This window comes from Ranitomeya imitator, chromosome 8 (genome assembly GCF_032444005.1).
Source record: "Ranitomeya imitator isolate aRanImi1 chromosome 8, aRanImi1.pri, whole genome shotgun sequence".
Taxonomy (NCBI): Eukaryota; Metazoa; Chordata; class Amphibia; order Anura; family Dendrobatidae; genus Ranitomeya; species Ranitomeya imitator.
The window spans coordinates 75,436,948-75,455,543 of NC_091289.1; the positions used below are offsets into that span (position 1 = coordinate 75,436,948).

Consider the following 18,596-nt stretch of genomic DNA (forward strand, 5'->3'; position numbering starts at 1 on the left):
CAAGTTGCTAAAGTGCTGACATAAATAGCAAGAAAATGACAATGTGTGAATGGACTTGAACATAAGAGTGACAAGTTTCTAAAGTGCTGACATGGATAACAAAAAAATGGCAATATGTAAATGAACTTGAGTGCAATATACAGTGCCTACAAGTAGTATTCAACCCCCTGCAGATTTAGCAGGTTTAATAAAATGCAAATAAGTTAGAGCCTTCAAACTTCAAACAAGAGCAGGATTTATTAACAGATGCATAAATCTTACAAACCAAAAAGTTTTGTTGCTCAGTTAAATTTTTATAAATTTTAAACATAAAAGTGTGGGTCAGTTATTATTCAACCCCTAGGTTTAATATTTTGTGGAATAACCTTTGTTTGCAATTACAGCTAATAATCGTCTTTTATAAGACCTGATCAGGCCGGCACAGGTCTCTGGAGTTATCTTGGCCCACTCCTCCATACAGATCTTCTCCAAGTTATCTAGGTTCTTTGGGTGTCTCATGTGGACTTTAATCTTGAGCTCCTTCCACAAGTTTTCAATTGGGTTAAGGTCAGGAGACTGACTAGGCCACTGCAACACCTTGAATTTTTGCCTCTTGAACCAGGCCTTGGTTTTCTTGGCTGTGTGCTTTGGGTCGTTGTCTTGTTGGAAGATGAAATGACGACCCATCTTAAGATCCTTGATGGAGGAGCGGAGGTTCTTGGCCAAAATCTCCAGGTAGGCCGTGCTATCCATCTTCCCATGGATGCGGACCAGATGGCCAGGCCCCTTGGCTGAGAAACAGCCCCACAGCATGATGCTGCCACCACCATGCTTGACTGTAGGGATGGTATTCTTGGGGTCGTATGCAGTGCCATCCAGTCTCCAAACGTCACGTGTGTGGTTGGCACCAAAGATCTCGATCTTGGTCTCATCAGACCAGAGAACCTTGAACCAGTCAGTCTCAGAGTCCTCAAAGTGATCATGAGCAAACTGTAGACGAGCCTTGACATGACGCTTTGAAAGTAAAGGTACCTTACGGGCTCGTCTGGAACGGAGACCATTGCGGTGGAGTACGTTACTTATGGTATTGACTGAAACCAATGTCCCCACTGCCATGAGATCTTCCCGGAGCTCCTTCCTTGTTGTCCTTGGGTTAGCCTTGACTCTTCGGACAAGCCTGGCCTCGGCACGGGAGGAAACTTTCAAAGGCTGTCCAGGCCGTGGAAGGCTAACAGTAGTTCCATAAGCCTTCCACTTCCGGATGATGCTCCCAACAGTGGAGACAGGTAGGCCCAACTCCTTGGAAAGGGTTTTGTACCCCTTGCCAGCCTTGTGACCCTCCACGATCTTGTCTCTGATGGCCTTGGAATGCTCCTTTGTCTTTCCTATGTTGACCATGTTTGAGTGCTGTTCACAAGTTTGGGGAGGGTCTTAAATAGTCAGAAAAGGCTGGAAAAAGAGATAATTAATCCAAACATGAGAAGCTCATTGTTCTTTGTGCCTGAACTACTTCTTGATACTTTAGGGGAACCAAACAGAATTCTGGTGGGTTGAGGGGTTGAATAATAAATGACCCTCTGAAAAAACTTTTCCCAATTTAAAAAAAAAATAAACAAAGAAATAACATTCTTTTTTGCTGCAGTGCATTTCACACTTCCAGGCTGATCTACAGTCCAAATGTCACAGTGCCAAGTTAATTCCAAATGTGTAAACCTGCTAAATCTGCAGGGGGTTGAATACTACTTGTAGGCACTGTATTACATACAGCCATCAACATACTGAAGAGAGCAATATACTACAACAAAATATACAAAAGCCTACAAAGTTTTCAATTACATTGGTGTATAATGCATATAAAATAAATGCATAAAACACATAAAGAAATACACGACACATTGAACTGTGTGGATCCCCCAAAATTTTTTTTATGTAAAATATACAAAAATTAGTTGACTTCTTTGAACATCCATTCGATGGTCCATATAGGATAACTGCAGTAGTCTCGATTCAGTGTGTTAAATAGGGTACTCATCATCCGCACCCATATACTCATAAGGCCAAACTAAAATGTCAAAAGACAGTAATTAGAAAATGATATCACGGATAGACAATATACTAAAACAATAAAAACAGCAAAAAGACCATTAAGATGAAAGTAATCACAAATTAGACACAACAAATCCCCAATCCCCCTAAAAAACGTGTAAGATGTCATGGTAAGAAAGACCCAAAACCAAAACCCTCGTTGAGGCCATTCGGGGTGACTGAATTGAGTCAGTAGATCCAACGACTTTCAACCCTAGCCAGGGCTTTGAATAAGTCACCCCCCCGTGGACCCAAAGATACTTGGTCAATAGCCTTAATTTTGAGGAGGCTTGCATTGCATTGATGGTACAGAAAAAAGTGACGAGGCAGGGTCTTTAATGACTCCACATCTGTGGCCGCCTTGGCCTTCTCTATATCGCGAACATGCTCTCTCATTCTTATCTTGAGTTTGCGAGTGGTCATCCCAATATAAACCTTGTTGCACGGGCACTGGGCATGATAGATTACGCCCTTTGAGGCACACGTCAATCTATGGCGAATTTTAAATACACTACCTCCTTGAGGATTAGAAAAGTCTTTGCTCTTAATATGGTTTTGACACCCTTTGCAAAAGGTGCATGGGAAGAAACCATGTAACAGATCACTTGATCCTTTCTTTCTATGATCATTAGGAGAGTAGTGACTTCGGACAAGTAAGTCACGAAGATTATCAGACCTCTTAGCCGTAATCAACGGTCTATCAGAGATGATATTTTTCAAAATGAAATCCAAGCATAAAATATCCCAATGCTTATTTACAATTTCAACAAAAGCTTTCCATTGGCGGTTGTATGGGGTGATCAATCTCACCTGTGAGTCATCATTTTCTTTTGAGGGGATCTGATACAGGAGACCATTGCGGGATGTTGAACATACTCTTTTTTAGCCTCGACAAATTTGCCGATGGCTGTACCCTCGTTCTCTGAAGCGACAGTATAAGTCCCGAGCCTGAGTCTGAAATTTCTCCTCGCTAGAACAAATACATTTAATCCGCAGATGTTGTCCAATTGGAATTCCATTAATGGTAGATTGGCGATGTGATGAGCTCGCGTGCAACAACGTGTTGGTGGCAGTGGGTTTTCGATAGACATTAGGTTCGATATATCCTTGAGAGGACACACAGACATCCAAGTCCAAGAAATTGACCTGTCGACTGTAGGAGAAAGTGAGCTTAATATTCAGATTGTTGGCATTAAGCTTGGCCATGAAGCTATTAAGCTGTTCAACTGTCCCCTCCCATATGAAAAAGACGTCATCAATAAATCGAATCCAGTGGTGCACCCTGTCAATGTGCCTCACTGTGAGAAAAATGTCCCTCTCCCAGGCCCCCAAAAACAAATTAGCATAGGACGGAGCACAGGCAGCCCCCATGGCGGTCCCCTGAAGCTAGAGATACAGTTGATCAGAGAACATAAAACAATTATGCGTGAGAATAAATTGCAAAAGCTGCATGATGAAATCAGCCAAGGGTCTCTCTGTATCCCCAGCCTCAAGGAACCAGGAGACCGCCCTGAGTCCGTCCTGATGCCTAATAGATGTATACAGGCTCTCAATATCGGCCGTCACAAGTACCATATTTTCTTGAACCAAAAGGCTATCAAAACTGCATAATGCTGCCGTAGTGTCCTGAATGAATGACGGAAGTGTGTTAACCAAGGGCTTGAGGTAGAAATCAACAATTTTGCAAGCTATTTCACAGATCCCATCATTCCCTGAGACTATCGGTCTCCCCGGTGGATTGATGGGATCCTTGTGGACTTTCGGAATGAGATACAGGGTGGGCATCCTAGGTTTAATTGAAACCACTGTATCCATGAGTTTTTTTGGAATGACACCTGTTTCAAATGCATTAGTAACAATTTTCTCAAGGTCCTGTTTAAATTCAATAAGGGGGTTGTAGAATAATTTTTTGTAGCAAGCTCTATCAGCAAATAATTTTTGGGCCTGTTTTTCATATAGGCTATTGGGCCATAGAACTACATTGCCCCCTTTATCGCCCTGTTTAATTGTAACATCAGTCCACTCCTGAATTTCCTTAATGATCTTATAATCACTCTGATTTCTACCAAACCGTTTAGTAGAGCATAGTTTTTCGATGTCATTAGAAACCATCTTAAAAAACACCTTAACTGCTGGACAGGTGCCGAGGGGAGGAAACTTTTTGGATTTGTTATATAGGTGGGTTGGAAAATTACTCACCGGAGTTGTGTTTTGTTCATCCAACAGTGATTCCAAAATAGCAACCACTTGTTGGTCATCAGCCGTATCAGACTGGTGATTAGAGGAGGACTTCTCATGGTACCTTTTCAAGATCAATTTCCGGGCAAAAAGGTGAACATCCTTTACCGCCGTGAACGGATCTAAAAGTTTTTCAGGAGAAAATGTTAAACCTCGTTGTAAGAGGTTTTCCTGCTCCGGGGTAAAGAATGTGATTGGATAAATTAATTACCTTAGGCTGCTCATTTTTCGACCCCTGTTTTCTGGAAGGGCCTTGATTATTCCATCTCCCACCAAATCTGGTTTTCATTTTAAAAGATCGAGATCTGTCCATTTCCTGAGTGGATATTTGGCTTGAAAGGGAAGTGATGGAAGAAATTGACGAACTTCTGGATAGAGGGCCCTTTCTCTCTTTTCTAAACTGCCACTTAACGATTTTTCCTGTCTCATAGTCCATTAGATCTTTTATATTTTTTAGTTTTGATCTCACATACATCTTTTTCCCATTTTTCCATATCCTTAGCAACATCGAGAAAAAATTGATCCATTTGCTCTTTGGGAAAATCAAGTAACATTTGTGTCTGCCTAGAGCTGATCTGTGAGTTCAACTCACTCAAAATGATGGTATTTTTATCATTAATAATTTCAATAAACTTCAACGAACAAACCATAGCTGTACTCACATACTGTTATATGGACATTAATGCCCAGTACATACACTTTGGTGATTCATGAGACATTGATTGATTACTATTTTAGACTTATATCCTGAATTTTGACTGATGTGTCGGCTACATTGTGTCCTGCAATACAGGTTTCCAGTAGTTCTCATTTTAATATTATTGTGATTCGATTTCTTTGTGAAATATTTTGTAATAAATAATTATTTAAGGACTATACTCTTTTGTGGTCCATTGTTAGCATAGTTTTGATGTCTATATTGATTTGAGTTTTTTGTCCTCATTTTTTCATTGTCTTGGACATTTGTTTGGTGTTACAATCATGTGCATGCGGATGATTGCAGATGAGTGCATCAAAACAATGCATTACTGTCTATGGGAACGCACTGTAATACAAGGACATGCGTATGCATGCGTTCGATACGCATGCATACTTCAGACTTAACATTTCCAGGAACTGGTTTCAGCAACTCCTAAAACAAAGGGGTATAAAAGAGGGGGAGGACGCAGCAATTTCTTTACTCTCAATACTCTGGATGCAAGTACAAGACTTTGGATGTAAGTATAGAAGCTTTGAAAATGTCTGTCTGTCTTTGCAGTCTGTACTCTGTACTAATTTTTTTCTGTTCCTTGTACACTGTTTGCTGCTCTGGTCCTGCTGCTGCCTTCCTGGTGCTGCTTTCCTGGTTCTGCCTTCCTAGTGCTGCCTTCCTGGTGCTGTTGTCCTGTTGCTGCCTTACTGTTGCTGCCGTCCTGGTGCTGCCTTCCTGGTGCTGCCGTCCTGGTGCTGCCGTCCTGGTGCTGCCATCCTGGTGCTGCCTTCCTGGTGCTGCCATCCTGGTGCTGCCTTCCTGGTGCTGTCATCCTGGTGCTGCCATCCTGGCGCTGCTTTCCTGGTGCTGCCTTCCTGGTGCTGCCATCCTGTTGCTGCCGTCCTGGTGCTGCCTTCCTGGTGCTGCCGTCCTGGTGCTGCCGTCCTGGTGCTGCCATCCTGGTGCTGCCTTCCTGGTGCTGCCATCCTGGTGCTGCCTTCCTGGTGCTGTCATCCTGGTGCTGCCATCCTGGTGCTGCCATCCTGGTGCTGCCTTCCTGTTGCTGCCGTCCTGTTGCTGCCGTCCTGTTGCTGCCTTCCTGGTGCTGCCTTCCTGGTGCTGCCATCCTGGTGCTGCCATCCTGGTGCTACCTTCCTGGTGCTGCCATCCGGGTGCTGCCTTCCTGGTGCAGCCATCCTGGTGTCGCCTTCTTGGTGCTGTCATCTTGGCGCTGCCATCCTGGTGCTGCCTTCCTGGTGCTGCCATCCTGGTGCTGTGGTCCTGGTGCTGCCTGACTGCTGTGCTGTTGGACTACTGCCTGTAGTGTAAGTATTAGTACCCATTGTTCTTTTTTGGGGGGGCTCCATTGTGTTTGGCTCTTAACAAGTTAAATTTTTCTTATCTGTTCTTTTCTCTAGTGTTTCACTTGACTGCTACCTGCTATTCCAACATGTCCTCCAGTGAAGCTTCCAAGAGTGGACATGACACCGATTATGTAATCACATTTGATATACTGATTCTGAGGCTTGCGGTTGCTCAGCGAACGGGAGTATCTTTTGTGTTGTCTTACTAATATTTAAACTTTTTATTTTTCTTTACTAATATTTTTCATTTATTTTCCAAACAGAACCTGGAGCAGCACCACACAACCTGGATCGGCTTCTGTTGGAGCGGCCCCTCATCGACAAGCCAACGAACAGGCCCAATCCCAATCATCCACCAGTGATGGAGCAACCAGACAGGCTTCACAGGCCGGGGAACAGGCAGCCGGTCCATCTGGTTTTCCCCTCTCCCAGCCCTCTGCCACTGCTGTACTTGTGTCTGCTCGCTAGCGGCAGAGGGCCTGGGAGAGGACAGTCATGCCTGAGTTTATTCACTTAAGCGCCTTCTTCCACACTGGGATGAAAGAGGTTGTAGAAAGACTGAATAGTGGGTTCACTCAGTGAACACACTTTTCCAGGAAGTCCACAGATGCCTTGACTGCCTGGAAGCCGACCTCAATAGACCGGCGCAACATTATTTTTCCGCTATAGAACGGGGCATGATGGAAAACCTCAGTCCTGAACTCCAGCTGTATGGGATGAAGGCCTGTCAGGCTGATTACACAGAGTCCATGCAGTGGTCACGATATCAGCAGCAGGCACAAACTTCTTTCCCTACAGGTCAACAAGCTCCAGCCCAGCATCAGTGGCAGAATCTGCCAGCACCTTTCCAAACATCGCAAGGACTTGGATACCAGTCTGCTCAACAAGTGACCTATCCACTACCAACGCTGGATATTAGGACTGTTCCTACAGTACCCAGCTACACCATGTAGCCGAGTGCAGCATCCCAGCCTTCAACTTCCCCAACGCAGCTGAGTTCAGCAGCCCAGCCTTCAACTTACACCATGCATCTGAGTGCAGCAGCCCAGCCTTCAACTTCCACCACACAGCAAAGTTCAGTAGCCCAGCATTCAACTTACACCACGCAATTGAGTGCAGCAGCCCAGCCTTCAACTTCCACCATGCAGCCAAGTTCAGCACCCCAGGAAGAGGAAAAAAACGCTGTGGAACCAGCAAAATGAAGGCCAGGAAAAGAAAAGTATCAAAGAAACATTACCCACCCCCTCCCACAGACCCCGAAAGTAAATCACATTATTTTCCTTTTTTATTTACTTATTTGTTAAATTTCGAATTGTTTTTATTTTTGTTAGTAAAAATTATTTTGTTTCACAATACCTGTCTCCCTGTGTTTTCTTTATCTCTTTATTTAAACAGGTGTGTATTGTTGAGTGAACCATTAACGGGTGTTACAGTCAAGGTGTTTATTATTAAAGTTACAGTCAAGGTGTTAGTGTTACAGTCAGCACACAATACAGGTACATAACGTTACAAGTACATATTACTTAACGGCTTAAACCATTTCGTCTTGCCATGCCACACGTCCAATATCCGAAACAAATTAGGCAGCCAATTTATCTCTCATTTGGGCAACTTCCACTGTAGTCCTCAGAGGGTGAGCTTGGTAATCCTGCAATATGGTATTAACAGGTTCCTCAAGTTCTAAGTGGGGTCGCTGTTTTCCCAGGATGTAATTATGCAGAACAACACATGCTTTCATAACCTCATCAATTGTCTCAATTTTAAGATTGATAGCTGTACCCAAAATGTGCCATTTAGATGTCAGCAAACCAAAGGCACATTCCACAGTTCTTCATGCCCTTATCAGTTGGTAGTTGAAAATCCTTTTTGTGTGACTCAAGTCCCGACTCAAGTATGGTTTTATGAGGTTGGCACACATTTCAAACGCCTCATCCCCAACCACAACAAATGGCATTTGCGGTCCTTCAATGTTCGGAAGAGGCTGTGGCAGTGGAAAATTAAAATTATTACCAAAGAAACGTTGGCCTATGTCAGAGTTTTTGAAAGTCTGAAAGTAATTTCCTCATCCAAATGAGCCAATGTCAATGGCGACTAATCGACACTTAGCATCTGTAATCGCCATGAGAACAGTCAAAAAGTATTTCTTATAATTGAAGTACTCGGATCCATTTCCAGCAGGTTTCAGAATCCGAATGTGTTTGCCGTCTACAGCCCCCACACAATTTGGACGATTACAAATTTCATTGAATTTTGCAGCATTTTTCAGCCAGAGTTCAGTTGTGGGAGGAATTCTGCACGCAGAACGTCACATAATGCAAGGCAGGTGTCTCCAATAATCCCAGAACGGGTGGACACTCCAATCCGAAATTGAAAATGTAGAGATCTTAAGGTCTTTCCCGTAGCCAGGAATCTGTGGAAAAGAAAATAGGAAAAAAAAAATAGTACATCACTTTTAGAACAATAATATTAATGACTGGTGTTTCTTTTTTTCAAAATTACGTACTATAGGATCACCAACAGACGTTCCTCAGCAGGAATTGCTCTAGGTAGCTGTGTGTGTTCTGCCTGGTGATGGATCCTCGGACACATGGCAGCAATTCTTTGAAGCTCTGTTCCGACATTCTCGTGTACTAAAAAAACTTTTGCGGGTTTTCACGAAGCTCGGTGTACAATGAGTAGTAGGCTGCACAGCTCTCTCGGACTTCAATAATGGGGTGTTGCCAATAGCGATGATGAAGTCTTCTAAGTCTTTCTCTTCTCCTTTCTTTCTCACAAGCCACAGCAAAAGTCAATTTCAATGACAAATCCAGATTCATATTGAAGCTCTCCACACCAGGATCCATCTAGCAACTGGATACAGAATTAAAAGATGAGGATTTAATTTGTGCAGTGTGTCTATATATGGAAATCCCGTGAGACACTCCCATTGTGTGTATCTTGTGCCAAGGAAATTCTCCTGGAATAGCATTGTCCTCTTGAACGCATACACATAAATAATGCAAACGCATTCAAAAATGCATACAAACGCATGCACATACAGTGTTTTTTGCCATCACGCTTAAGATCATGCGGATAAAAGCGCTGTGTAAACATGCGTTTGCATGTGTTTTTGCATGCGTCTGCACGTGCAGATGATACACTGTGCACAGAAACGCTAATGTGAACCTAGCCTTAGGGAGAAAACTACTGTTTGGATGCATGGCAGGGCTCATAAGGAAAAGAGCGCCACTTGACTTTTTGAATGTAAAATTTGCTGCAATCCTTAGAGGATGCCATGTCATGTTTGGAGAGCCCCTGATGTGCCTAAAGGGTGGAAGCCCCCCACAGGTGACCTCATTTTAGAAACTAGACCCTCAAGGAACTTATGTAGATATTTGGTGAGTGCCTTGAACTCCAAGGTGCTTCATAGAAGCTTATAATGTTGAGCAGTGAAAATAAAAAAAAATCATGTTACCCACAAAAATGTTTTTAGCCCCAATTTTTTTTATTTTCACAAGAGTAACAGGAGAACAGGAAAAAATGGACACCAAAATTTGTTGTGCGATTTGTCCCGAGTATGCTGATACCCCATATGAGGAAGAAAACTACTGTTTAGATGCACGGCAGGGCTCAGAAGGGAAAGAGCATCATTTGACTTTTTGCTTGTAAAATTTCCTGGAATCATTAGCAGGCATCAGGTCCCCTTCAGAGAGTCCCTTATGTGCCTAAACAGTGGAAACCCCCCACAAGTGACCCCTCAAATAATGTATTTAGATGTGTAGTGAGCACCTTGAACCCCCAGGTGCTTCACATAAGTTTATAACGTTGAGCTGTGAAAATTAAAAAAAAAAAATCACATTTTCCTCACAAAAATGTTATTTTGGCCCCAAATTTTGCATTTTCATAAGAGTAACATGAGAAATTGCACTGTATAATTTGTTGAGAAATTTCCGCTGAGTACTCTGATACCCCATATGCGGGTGAATACTACTTTTGAGGCATAGTGCAAAGCTCAGAAGGGAAGAGGCACCATATTGGAGTTCAGATTTTACTGGAATGGTTTCAAGGTGCCATGTCACATGTCACATGAAAGAGGAAAAAATTTTCAGGCACAGTGCAAAGCTCAGGTGCCATGACCTGCTGGGAGAGCCATGAGGAGCCAGAACAGCAGAAACTCCATAAGTGACCCCATTTTACACACTATACCTTTTAATGAATTAATCTATGGGCGCAGTGATCATATTGACACCACGGATGTGTCATAGAATTTTATACCATTGGGCAGTGAAGAAAATATGACTACATTTCTACCACCAAAATGTAGCTTTTGCCCCAGATTTTACATTTTTACTCAAGAAGTGGGTAAAAATGGCATCAAAATTTGTCCCAGATTTTCTACTGAATGTGGCAATACCCTATATTTGGCTATACAGTACTACTTAGCCATACGGGGACACTTGGGAGGAATGGAGCACTATTTCCCTCCTGGAGAGCAAATGTTCCTACAATAATTTGAGAGAATCCCCCTCAAGTGACCTCTTTTTGGAAATTTTACCACTTTGGGAATTTATCTACAGGTGCAGTGCCAATTTTGACTCCATGGGTATTTTCCATAAACAAGCAGCAATGAATGTTGCCGAGTGAAAATTGCAATCTGCCATTGTAGTGACCAGTACAATGTAGTGACCAGTACGTTGCAGTCACCAGTATGCTATGCCAAGCCCGTGTTTCTGTAGACATGCACCCGTAAGATAGGCAGGCTCTCATCGCTTCTGAAATGCCAAACGTGGGCACTGTGTGTGGTTTAAGAACACGCACCGTAGGACTTAGAAGGGAGGGGGCATTTGAATTTGGGAGCAGAGAATTTGCTGAATTTCTTTTGGAGGTTGAGGAGCCATTTTGCTTTTCCAGAGCCTTTGTACTATCAGTAACGTGGAAGCCTACTATATTGCCGTTAACAGATGACAGACCTGAGTGGGGATTTGCTTTTTTTGTGGATTGAGTTGAAGCTTTTATTGGGGACATTTTACATAATGTTTGAGATCACATTTATCTGGCGATCTACGCTGACCACTTACTTTGGGGTGTCCATCTAAATCTTAGTGACGTGAAAGATGAAACCCCTGAGGGATTAATTCACTATAATGAGGCAGCAGATTTACGGTGGACTCCATCTGGTCTCTGTTCAGCGGTGTCCTTCTTTTCAGAAGTGAACAAGAATGTGGCTGATGACACTTTTATGCCATCCTAAAAGGACGGACACCGCCGGATCACAGGTCAGACGGCATCCATCTGCCTTATTATAGGGAATCTTCCGTCAAGGGTTCTGTTTGAAACACATATTTCAAAGATTTACACGGAAACCCCAGTGTAAGCGCTCAGCTCAGAGCGCAGGATAAATGTGCACTGAGCATTACTGCAATTTTTGAGAGGCAGAATGAAAAAATCAACAGCATGTGAAGAATTGGTTGCATTTATTTTTACGCCGTTGCTCCTGCGGTATAAGTGATAAGGCGACTTTATTCTTTGGGTTGATATGATTACAGCGATACCAGATTTATATCAGGTTTTTATGTTTGGCTGTTGTCACACACTAAAAGACACTTTTTATTGCGCAAACTGTTTTTGTGTATCACCTTATTTTAAGAGCTATAATTTTTCCACATTTAGGCCTACAGAGTTGTTCGAGGGCTTTTTTTTGTGGGACGAGTTGACGTTTTTATTTGTACCATTTTCAGACACATGACTTTTTTTATTGCTTTCTATTCCGATTTTTTGGGAGGCAAATTGAACAAAAAACAGCAATTCAGGATTTTTTTTGGTGGAGGGTCTTATGTAATTTGGGTGTGGTAAAATTGATATGGCAGTTTTATTCTTCAGGTCAGTGCTATTACAGTGATACATCATTTGTAATATGTTATGTTTTGCCACTTTTACACAAAAAAACTTTTATAGAGAAAATAATTATTACCGGGGTGGTGGCTGTGGAGAAGTGGGGTCCCAGGGTCGCTGCTCGAGGAGGCAAGAGTGGAGCGTTGCTGCAGGCTGCAATGAGGGGGTGTTCGGATGCGTGGCACCCCGCTGCGGGTGTTCGGTGCTGCGGAGGCTCTGCCGTCGTTTTGTGAAAGCACAGAACCCTTACACTTACATGGTTTACTGTGTGGTGAACTCCGGGAAAATTACTGCCAGGGGTGGCCCACCAAACACCCCCTTATCCCAGCCTGAGGCCTGCAGCAACGCTTCACTCTTGACTCCTCCAGCAGCAACCCTGGGACCCAGCTCCACCGCGGCCGGTAAGGTATATCTGCATTATAATATGCACCCCCACATTTTCCCTCCAAATTTTGGGGAAAAATGTGCATCTTATAATCCGAAAAATATGGTATATCCGTCTTTTTGATCACATTTTATTCCACTTTTTGTTTGGCGGTATGATGATAAAGCATTGTATTTTGCCTTGGTTTTTATTTATTTTTTATGGTGTTCACTAAAGGAGTTAACTAGTGGGCCAGTTTTACAGGTTGGGTGGTTCCAGATGCGGCGATGCCAAATATGTGTACTTTTATTGTTCACTAGATGACAGCCCGATTCTAAAGAATCGGGAGTCTAGAATCCATATATACTTTATTTATTCAAATGTAAGAATAATACAATTAATAAATAATAGTAAGAAAGAACAAAAATAATAGGCAGTATATGGAGAAAACACCAAACAAAAGTTCAAAATTGGTGTGAAAATGTCACTGAACCACTTCACAATTAAATATATATAGTTTGGGTAAATGGTATTATCATTTTTTTGACGAAATTCGGCAGGAGCTTGAAGAGCAACGTCACTGGGCCCGCCTCCACGCAGTAGAAACTTGCTGTGAGGTAAAAATTCAAAAATCACACCAAAATGGCGGGCAGAGTGTGTCACAGTACGGCACGTTTCTGATTGGTCGCTCGCAGCAGGCGGCAACCAATCAGACACTGGACACTGTTGACGTCACTTATCTCCGGACATTAGCTCCGGACATTAGCTCCGGACATTAGCTCCGGACAGGAAGTTGGCACAAATTGCAGGAAGTAGTATTCTAGGCAATTATATATTAGATATTTTTTTTCACACAAATATTTATTTATGGGTACAATATCTTTTGATTCTTTTTATTATTGTTTTTTTATTTAAAAAAATATATATTTTTACAATTATTTTAAAAAATGTTTCTACTTTTTTTTTTTTACTTTTTACTTTATCCCACTATGGGACTATCTTTTTTTTCACACTGATCGCTTGTATAGCATGTAGATGCAGTAGCATCCCTATGCTATGCAAACTGTCATCTCTGTACTGACAGATAAGGTTGCTGATCATGCTCTGAGCATGATCTAGCAACTTTACTAGCTCTGGTGACCCAGAGGTCAGTCATGACAACATCGAGTCACCAAGGCAACGATTGGGACCCTGAGTGACACCTTGGGGTTTCCGATCCAAGGGCAGAGAGGATGTCATCCCTCTGCCAGCTTCCAGAATGCTGTGATCGAGTTTGATGAAAGCATTTATTGGGTTAAAATGCCGGGAGTGCTTCTGGCACTTAGTAGCAGGTGTCAGCTGTCAGAATCAGCTGACACCCGGCAGCGATCGGCAGCGATCGGATGTGAACAGCCTGTGTACACACACAATCAGCTGGATATAATAATGGATTCAAAGATTCATGCATACAGTTTAACATGCTTTTTATAAAACTACGATGGGTTAAAATTTTTAAAAACCTCTTGGCCTGGTACAGTTCACAAAATATTTTTGGTAAAAAATTTTTACTACTGTCATAAATACTGTAGAACCTGCTTTGTGTGAAATTTTGTTGGTTTGATATAAAAACCAAAATTGGCCTGCTACAGGTTCACCCTTTCTTAATATTTCAATGAGGCCGTCCAGTTGGTGCCTTCAAGATTGTATGGATGATGCTCTTTATGTCTAAAACAAGGTGTATCTGAGTCCTTCTTACATCACATTTTGGAAGTTTTTGCTTGCTTCATAAACTACACTGAAATTTCCAATTTTTTACAAAAAATGTAAATTATGGTTTACTTAAATTTTTAAATCCTTTTTAAATTTTGTTTTATTTTAAAGTCGACATACAGGAAAGAAAGTTTCTTAACATTTTTTTCCATATAAACTCCAATTTATTGTCGCTTTTAAATTCTTTTTTCTCAGTCCTTAAAGTGAAGTGAAAGTATGACACCATTGTTCTGAGCAGCGATCTGGGAGTCAAACATGATGTCAGGAGTTCTCCCCATCCTGTTCTCTTTTCATTCAGCACTTTTCTCATCCATTTCAACATTTTCACTGCCCCCAGGCTTCTTTTTATGGTTTGCCGGAAAAATGCTCGGATTTCCTATTGACTCCCATTAAACTCGTTACTCGAAAGCAGCATGTGAGTATTAGGAATTGCTCGGTTCTCGTACTGAGCATCCGAGCATTTTAGTGCTCGCTCATATCAGGTAGTAGATTAAGCAGTGGTAAATCTGATGGAAATAGGGCAAATACTTTATTATATGCAGTAGGTCAGACAAAGTTATGCAGTGGCAAAGTATGATTAGCCATACCTGTATAATCTGATTTTACAAGCAATGCTAATACATTCAGTTGTGTAATGTCCCCCAGCGGTACTCCTTGGTCTCTATGTGATATATATATATATATATATATATATATATATATATACTAGCTATTGAACCTGTTCTACGCCCGGGTGGCGAGCATTTATATTGGTATATGGTCTCCATCCTGTCATGTGCTGCTCCATCCTGCGTCCCCATCCTGTCATGTGCTGCTCCATCCTGCATCCCCCATCCTATCATGAGCTGCTCCATCCTGCGCCCCCATCCTGTCATGTGCTACACCCATCCTGCGCCCCCATTCTGTCATGTGCTGCTCCCATCCTGCGCCCCCATTCTGACATGTGCTGCTCCATCCTGCGCCCCCATCCTGTCATGTGCTGCACCCATCCTGCGCCCCCATTCTGTCATGTGCTGCTCCCATCCTGCGCCCCCATTCTGACATGCGCTGCTCCCATCCTGCACCCCCATTCTGACATGCGCTGCTCCCATCCTGCGCCTCCACTCTGACATGTGCTGCACCCATCCTGCGCCTCCATTCTGACATGTGCTGCACCCATCCTGCGCCCCCATCCTGTCATGTGCTGCTCCCATCCTGCGCCCCCGTTCTGTCATGTGCTGCTGTCATCCTGCGCCCCCGTTCTTTCATGTGCTGCCCTATTCTGTCATGTCCTGCTCCCATCCTGCGCCCCCGTTCTGTCATGTGCTGCTCCCATCCTGCGCCCCCGCTCTGTAATTTGCTGCTCCCATCCATATGCCCCGTACACTGCTCCATAAAGGTTTATGGCCCCCATAACATGCTCCATAGTATTATATGCCCCGTACACTGCTCCATCAAGGTTTATGGCCCTCATAACATGCTCCATAGTATTATATGCCTCGTACACTGCTCCATAAAGGTTTATGGCCCCCATAACATGCTCCATGGTATTATATGCCCCGTATGCTGCTGCGATATATATATATAAAAAAAATAACATACTCACCTATCGTCGCTGGGTGCCGAGTGCTGGGGGGCCTGAGCAGGCGGGGACACCGGCGCACTGTGGGGTCAGGTGCCGGAGTCGCCGCTAGCTCAGGCCCCTGACACTTGCTATATTCACCTGGCCCTGATCCAGCGCTGCGTCTGCTCCGTGTTCCAGGTCCTCTGGCTGTGACTGTTCAGTCAGAGGGTGGCGCGCACTAAGCGCGTCATCGCGCCCTCTGAACTGTAAACGTCACAGGCAGAGGACCCGGAACACGGAGCCGCAGGCAGCGCTGGAACGGAGGACAGGTGAATATAGCTCATACTTACCCTCCTGGCGCGTCCCTGCCTCTCCGTTGGAGATCGCGGTGAGCATTCAGTGTTTACGCATACCACGATCTCCTGGGAGCATCACTTTGTGGGCTTGCACTTGCGCAGTCTATAAAGGCTTCGGACAGAGTGACGCTCCCAGCGTTATATTATAGATATATATAGACACACAGAAAAAGCAGAACAGCACAATGCTCACCGGTGGGTGCCTGGCCTCCTGGATAGAATGGTCCACTCATCTACCCTCATCTACTCTTCTTTTACAATCCTACGTACCCTTAGCAGTTGGCTAAGGGGTATTGACCTCACCATACTGCGAGGGTGTTGGCTATCGTAAGTTAGGAGATTATTTTTATCGGTTTCTTTGACAAATAAAGTAGTTGTCAATTCTCCATTGTTATGTCTAACGGAGACATCTAAGAATTGTATACTAGACCTGGAGAAGATCAACGTAAATTTGATGGTCTCATCTATTTCATTCAAGTACTGATAAATGTCCTCTAGTTCTTTCTCTGTACCACTCCATAGGAGGAAGACATCGTCTATGTATCTCCACCACACCCAAAGGCATCGAGCCATATCCAAGATGGCGCTATTACACTGACAGAACGATAGTGCGCAAGGGGAAGTAAAATGTAACTGTATTGTGATTGGCTGACAGCATATGACAGGGCGGAATGATGTCAGGACATGCACAGTAGGTACGATAGAATGCTGGTAATGGCAGATACAGCGTCCTCCATGTGGTTTGACCTGCACGCGGCAGGGCAAGAGATGTAAATGATTACAGATATAAACAGCACGTGGTATATGTTTACTAAGAAAGGAACTATAAGAGCACGTTATAAATAAGAGAAATAATTGTGAAGATTCATGACTTCATTAGCACCTTAGCACATTGCACTTTAATATATAGGGATTGCACTAAAGATTTTTTGTATATGCTGTAAGAAATTATGTATATATGTATTAATGGCTAATATAATATGCAAATGATTGTAGATTATGCCTATAAAAACACAATTGTTAGCAACACCCATTGCTTGAGAAAGGCTCAGTGTGAGCCGAAACGTCGCACAGAGATGTGGGTTTGAATAAACGACACACTTTTTTCACCTTGAAAAGGACTGGGAGTGCTGCCTTCTTTTTTCTACTTGGTATATATATATATATATATATATATATATATATATATATATATATATATATATACATACATACATATACACACACAAAAATATATCTATTTTTTTCAATTAACTTTTAAAGCTTCTACTGTATCATAGATCTCTTATTTGTCTAGGTTATGGTTTCTCACAGATGTAATTGGTTCATATTTGTTTTCTGAAGTGCTATGGATTACAATGAGACAGATATTGATTATTGATACAGTAGGTCTGGTAAAAAAAAAATCTCTACTAACCTGTGGTATATCAGCTGGTATTTCAGTCAAATTCTTCTTGGCACAGGTCACAAAAGTTTTGATATTGTCACAAATACACACCTGAGGACATGGATCCGAAAAAACTACACATGTCAAAGACAATGCAAGAAAACAATGCAGGAGCAGCATTTTCATTATACCTAGGAAATAAAATGACCATTAATGAAAAAGCAACTGATATAATTTTACAACTAAAATTATACATTTTCATAATATCTGTAATATCTATGGAAATCATCTATATCACTTTAAAAGGAATTGTTAAAGTAGTATTAAAGGAGTAAATGTGCGGTAATTCATCTGATATTAAAATGAACCTGTCACTAGAGTCATACTGTCTGAACCACGGGCAGCATGAATCACGGCCTGGTTGTGACACAATGCTGGGCTTGTGATGCTATAAGATGGCATTCTTATCAGCCTCTTGATAAACTTCAACTTGGGGAAACACGTTGAGGCAATGACAAAAAGACTACAGTGATAAATACCAAATACAAAAAGTGAAACTCGTATTATATAGAGTCATTAAAAACAGGGTGATCTATTTCAAGTGTTTATTTCTGCTAATGCTGATGATTATGGCTTACAACTAATGAAAACCCAAAAGTCATTATCTCAGTAAATTAGGATAATTAACAAAAAAACACCTGCAAAGGCTTTCTAAGCATTTAAAAAGGTTCCTTAGTCTGTTTCAGTAGGCTCCACAATCATGGGGAAGACTGATGACTTGACAGATGCCCAGAAGGCAGTCACTGACACACTCCACAAGGAGGGTAAGCCACAAAATGTCATTGCTGAAGAAGCTGGCTGTTCATAGAGTGCTGTATCCAAGAATATTAATGGAAAGTTGAGTGGAAGGAAAAAGTGTGGTAGAAAAAGGTGCACAAGCAACCAGGATAACCGCAGCCTTCAAAGGAT

At 42.5% G+C, this 18,596-nt stretch overlaps 1 protein-coding gene across 1 annotated transcript in view; it reads right to left on the reverse strand.

Moving 5' to 3' along the window:
* Positions 1-18,596, reverse strand: part of CHADL (chondroadherin like) — a 239,187-nt gene that overhangs the window by 111,098 nt on the left and 109,493 nt on the right. The window contains exon 2 of the mRNA XM_069737092.1: positions 17,658-17,818. Within this exon, the coding sequence (XP_069593193.1) occupies positions 17,658-17,813 (156 nt within the window). The 5' untranslated portion in view covers positions 17,814-17,818. The remainder of the gene's footprint in view (positions 1-17,657; positions 17,819-18,596) is intronic.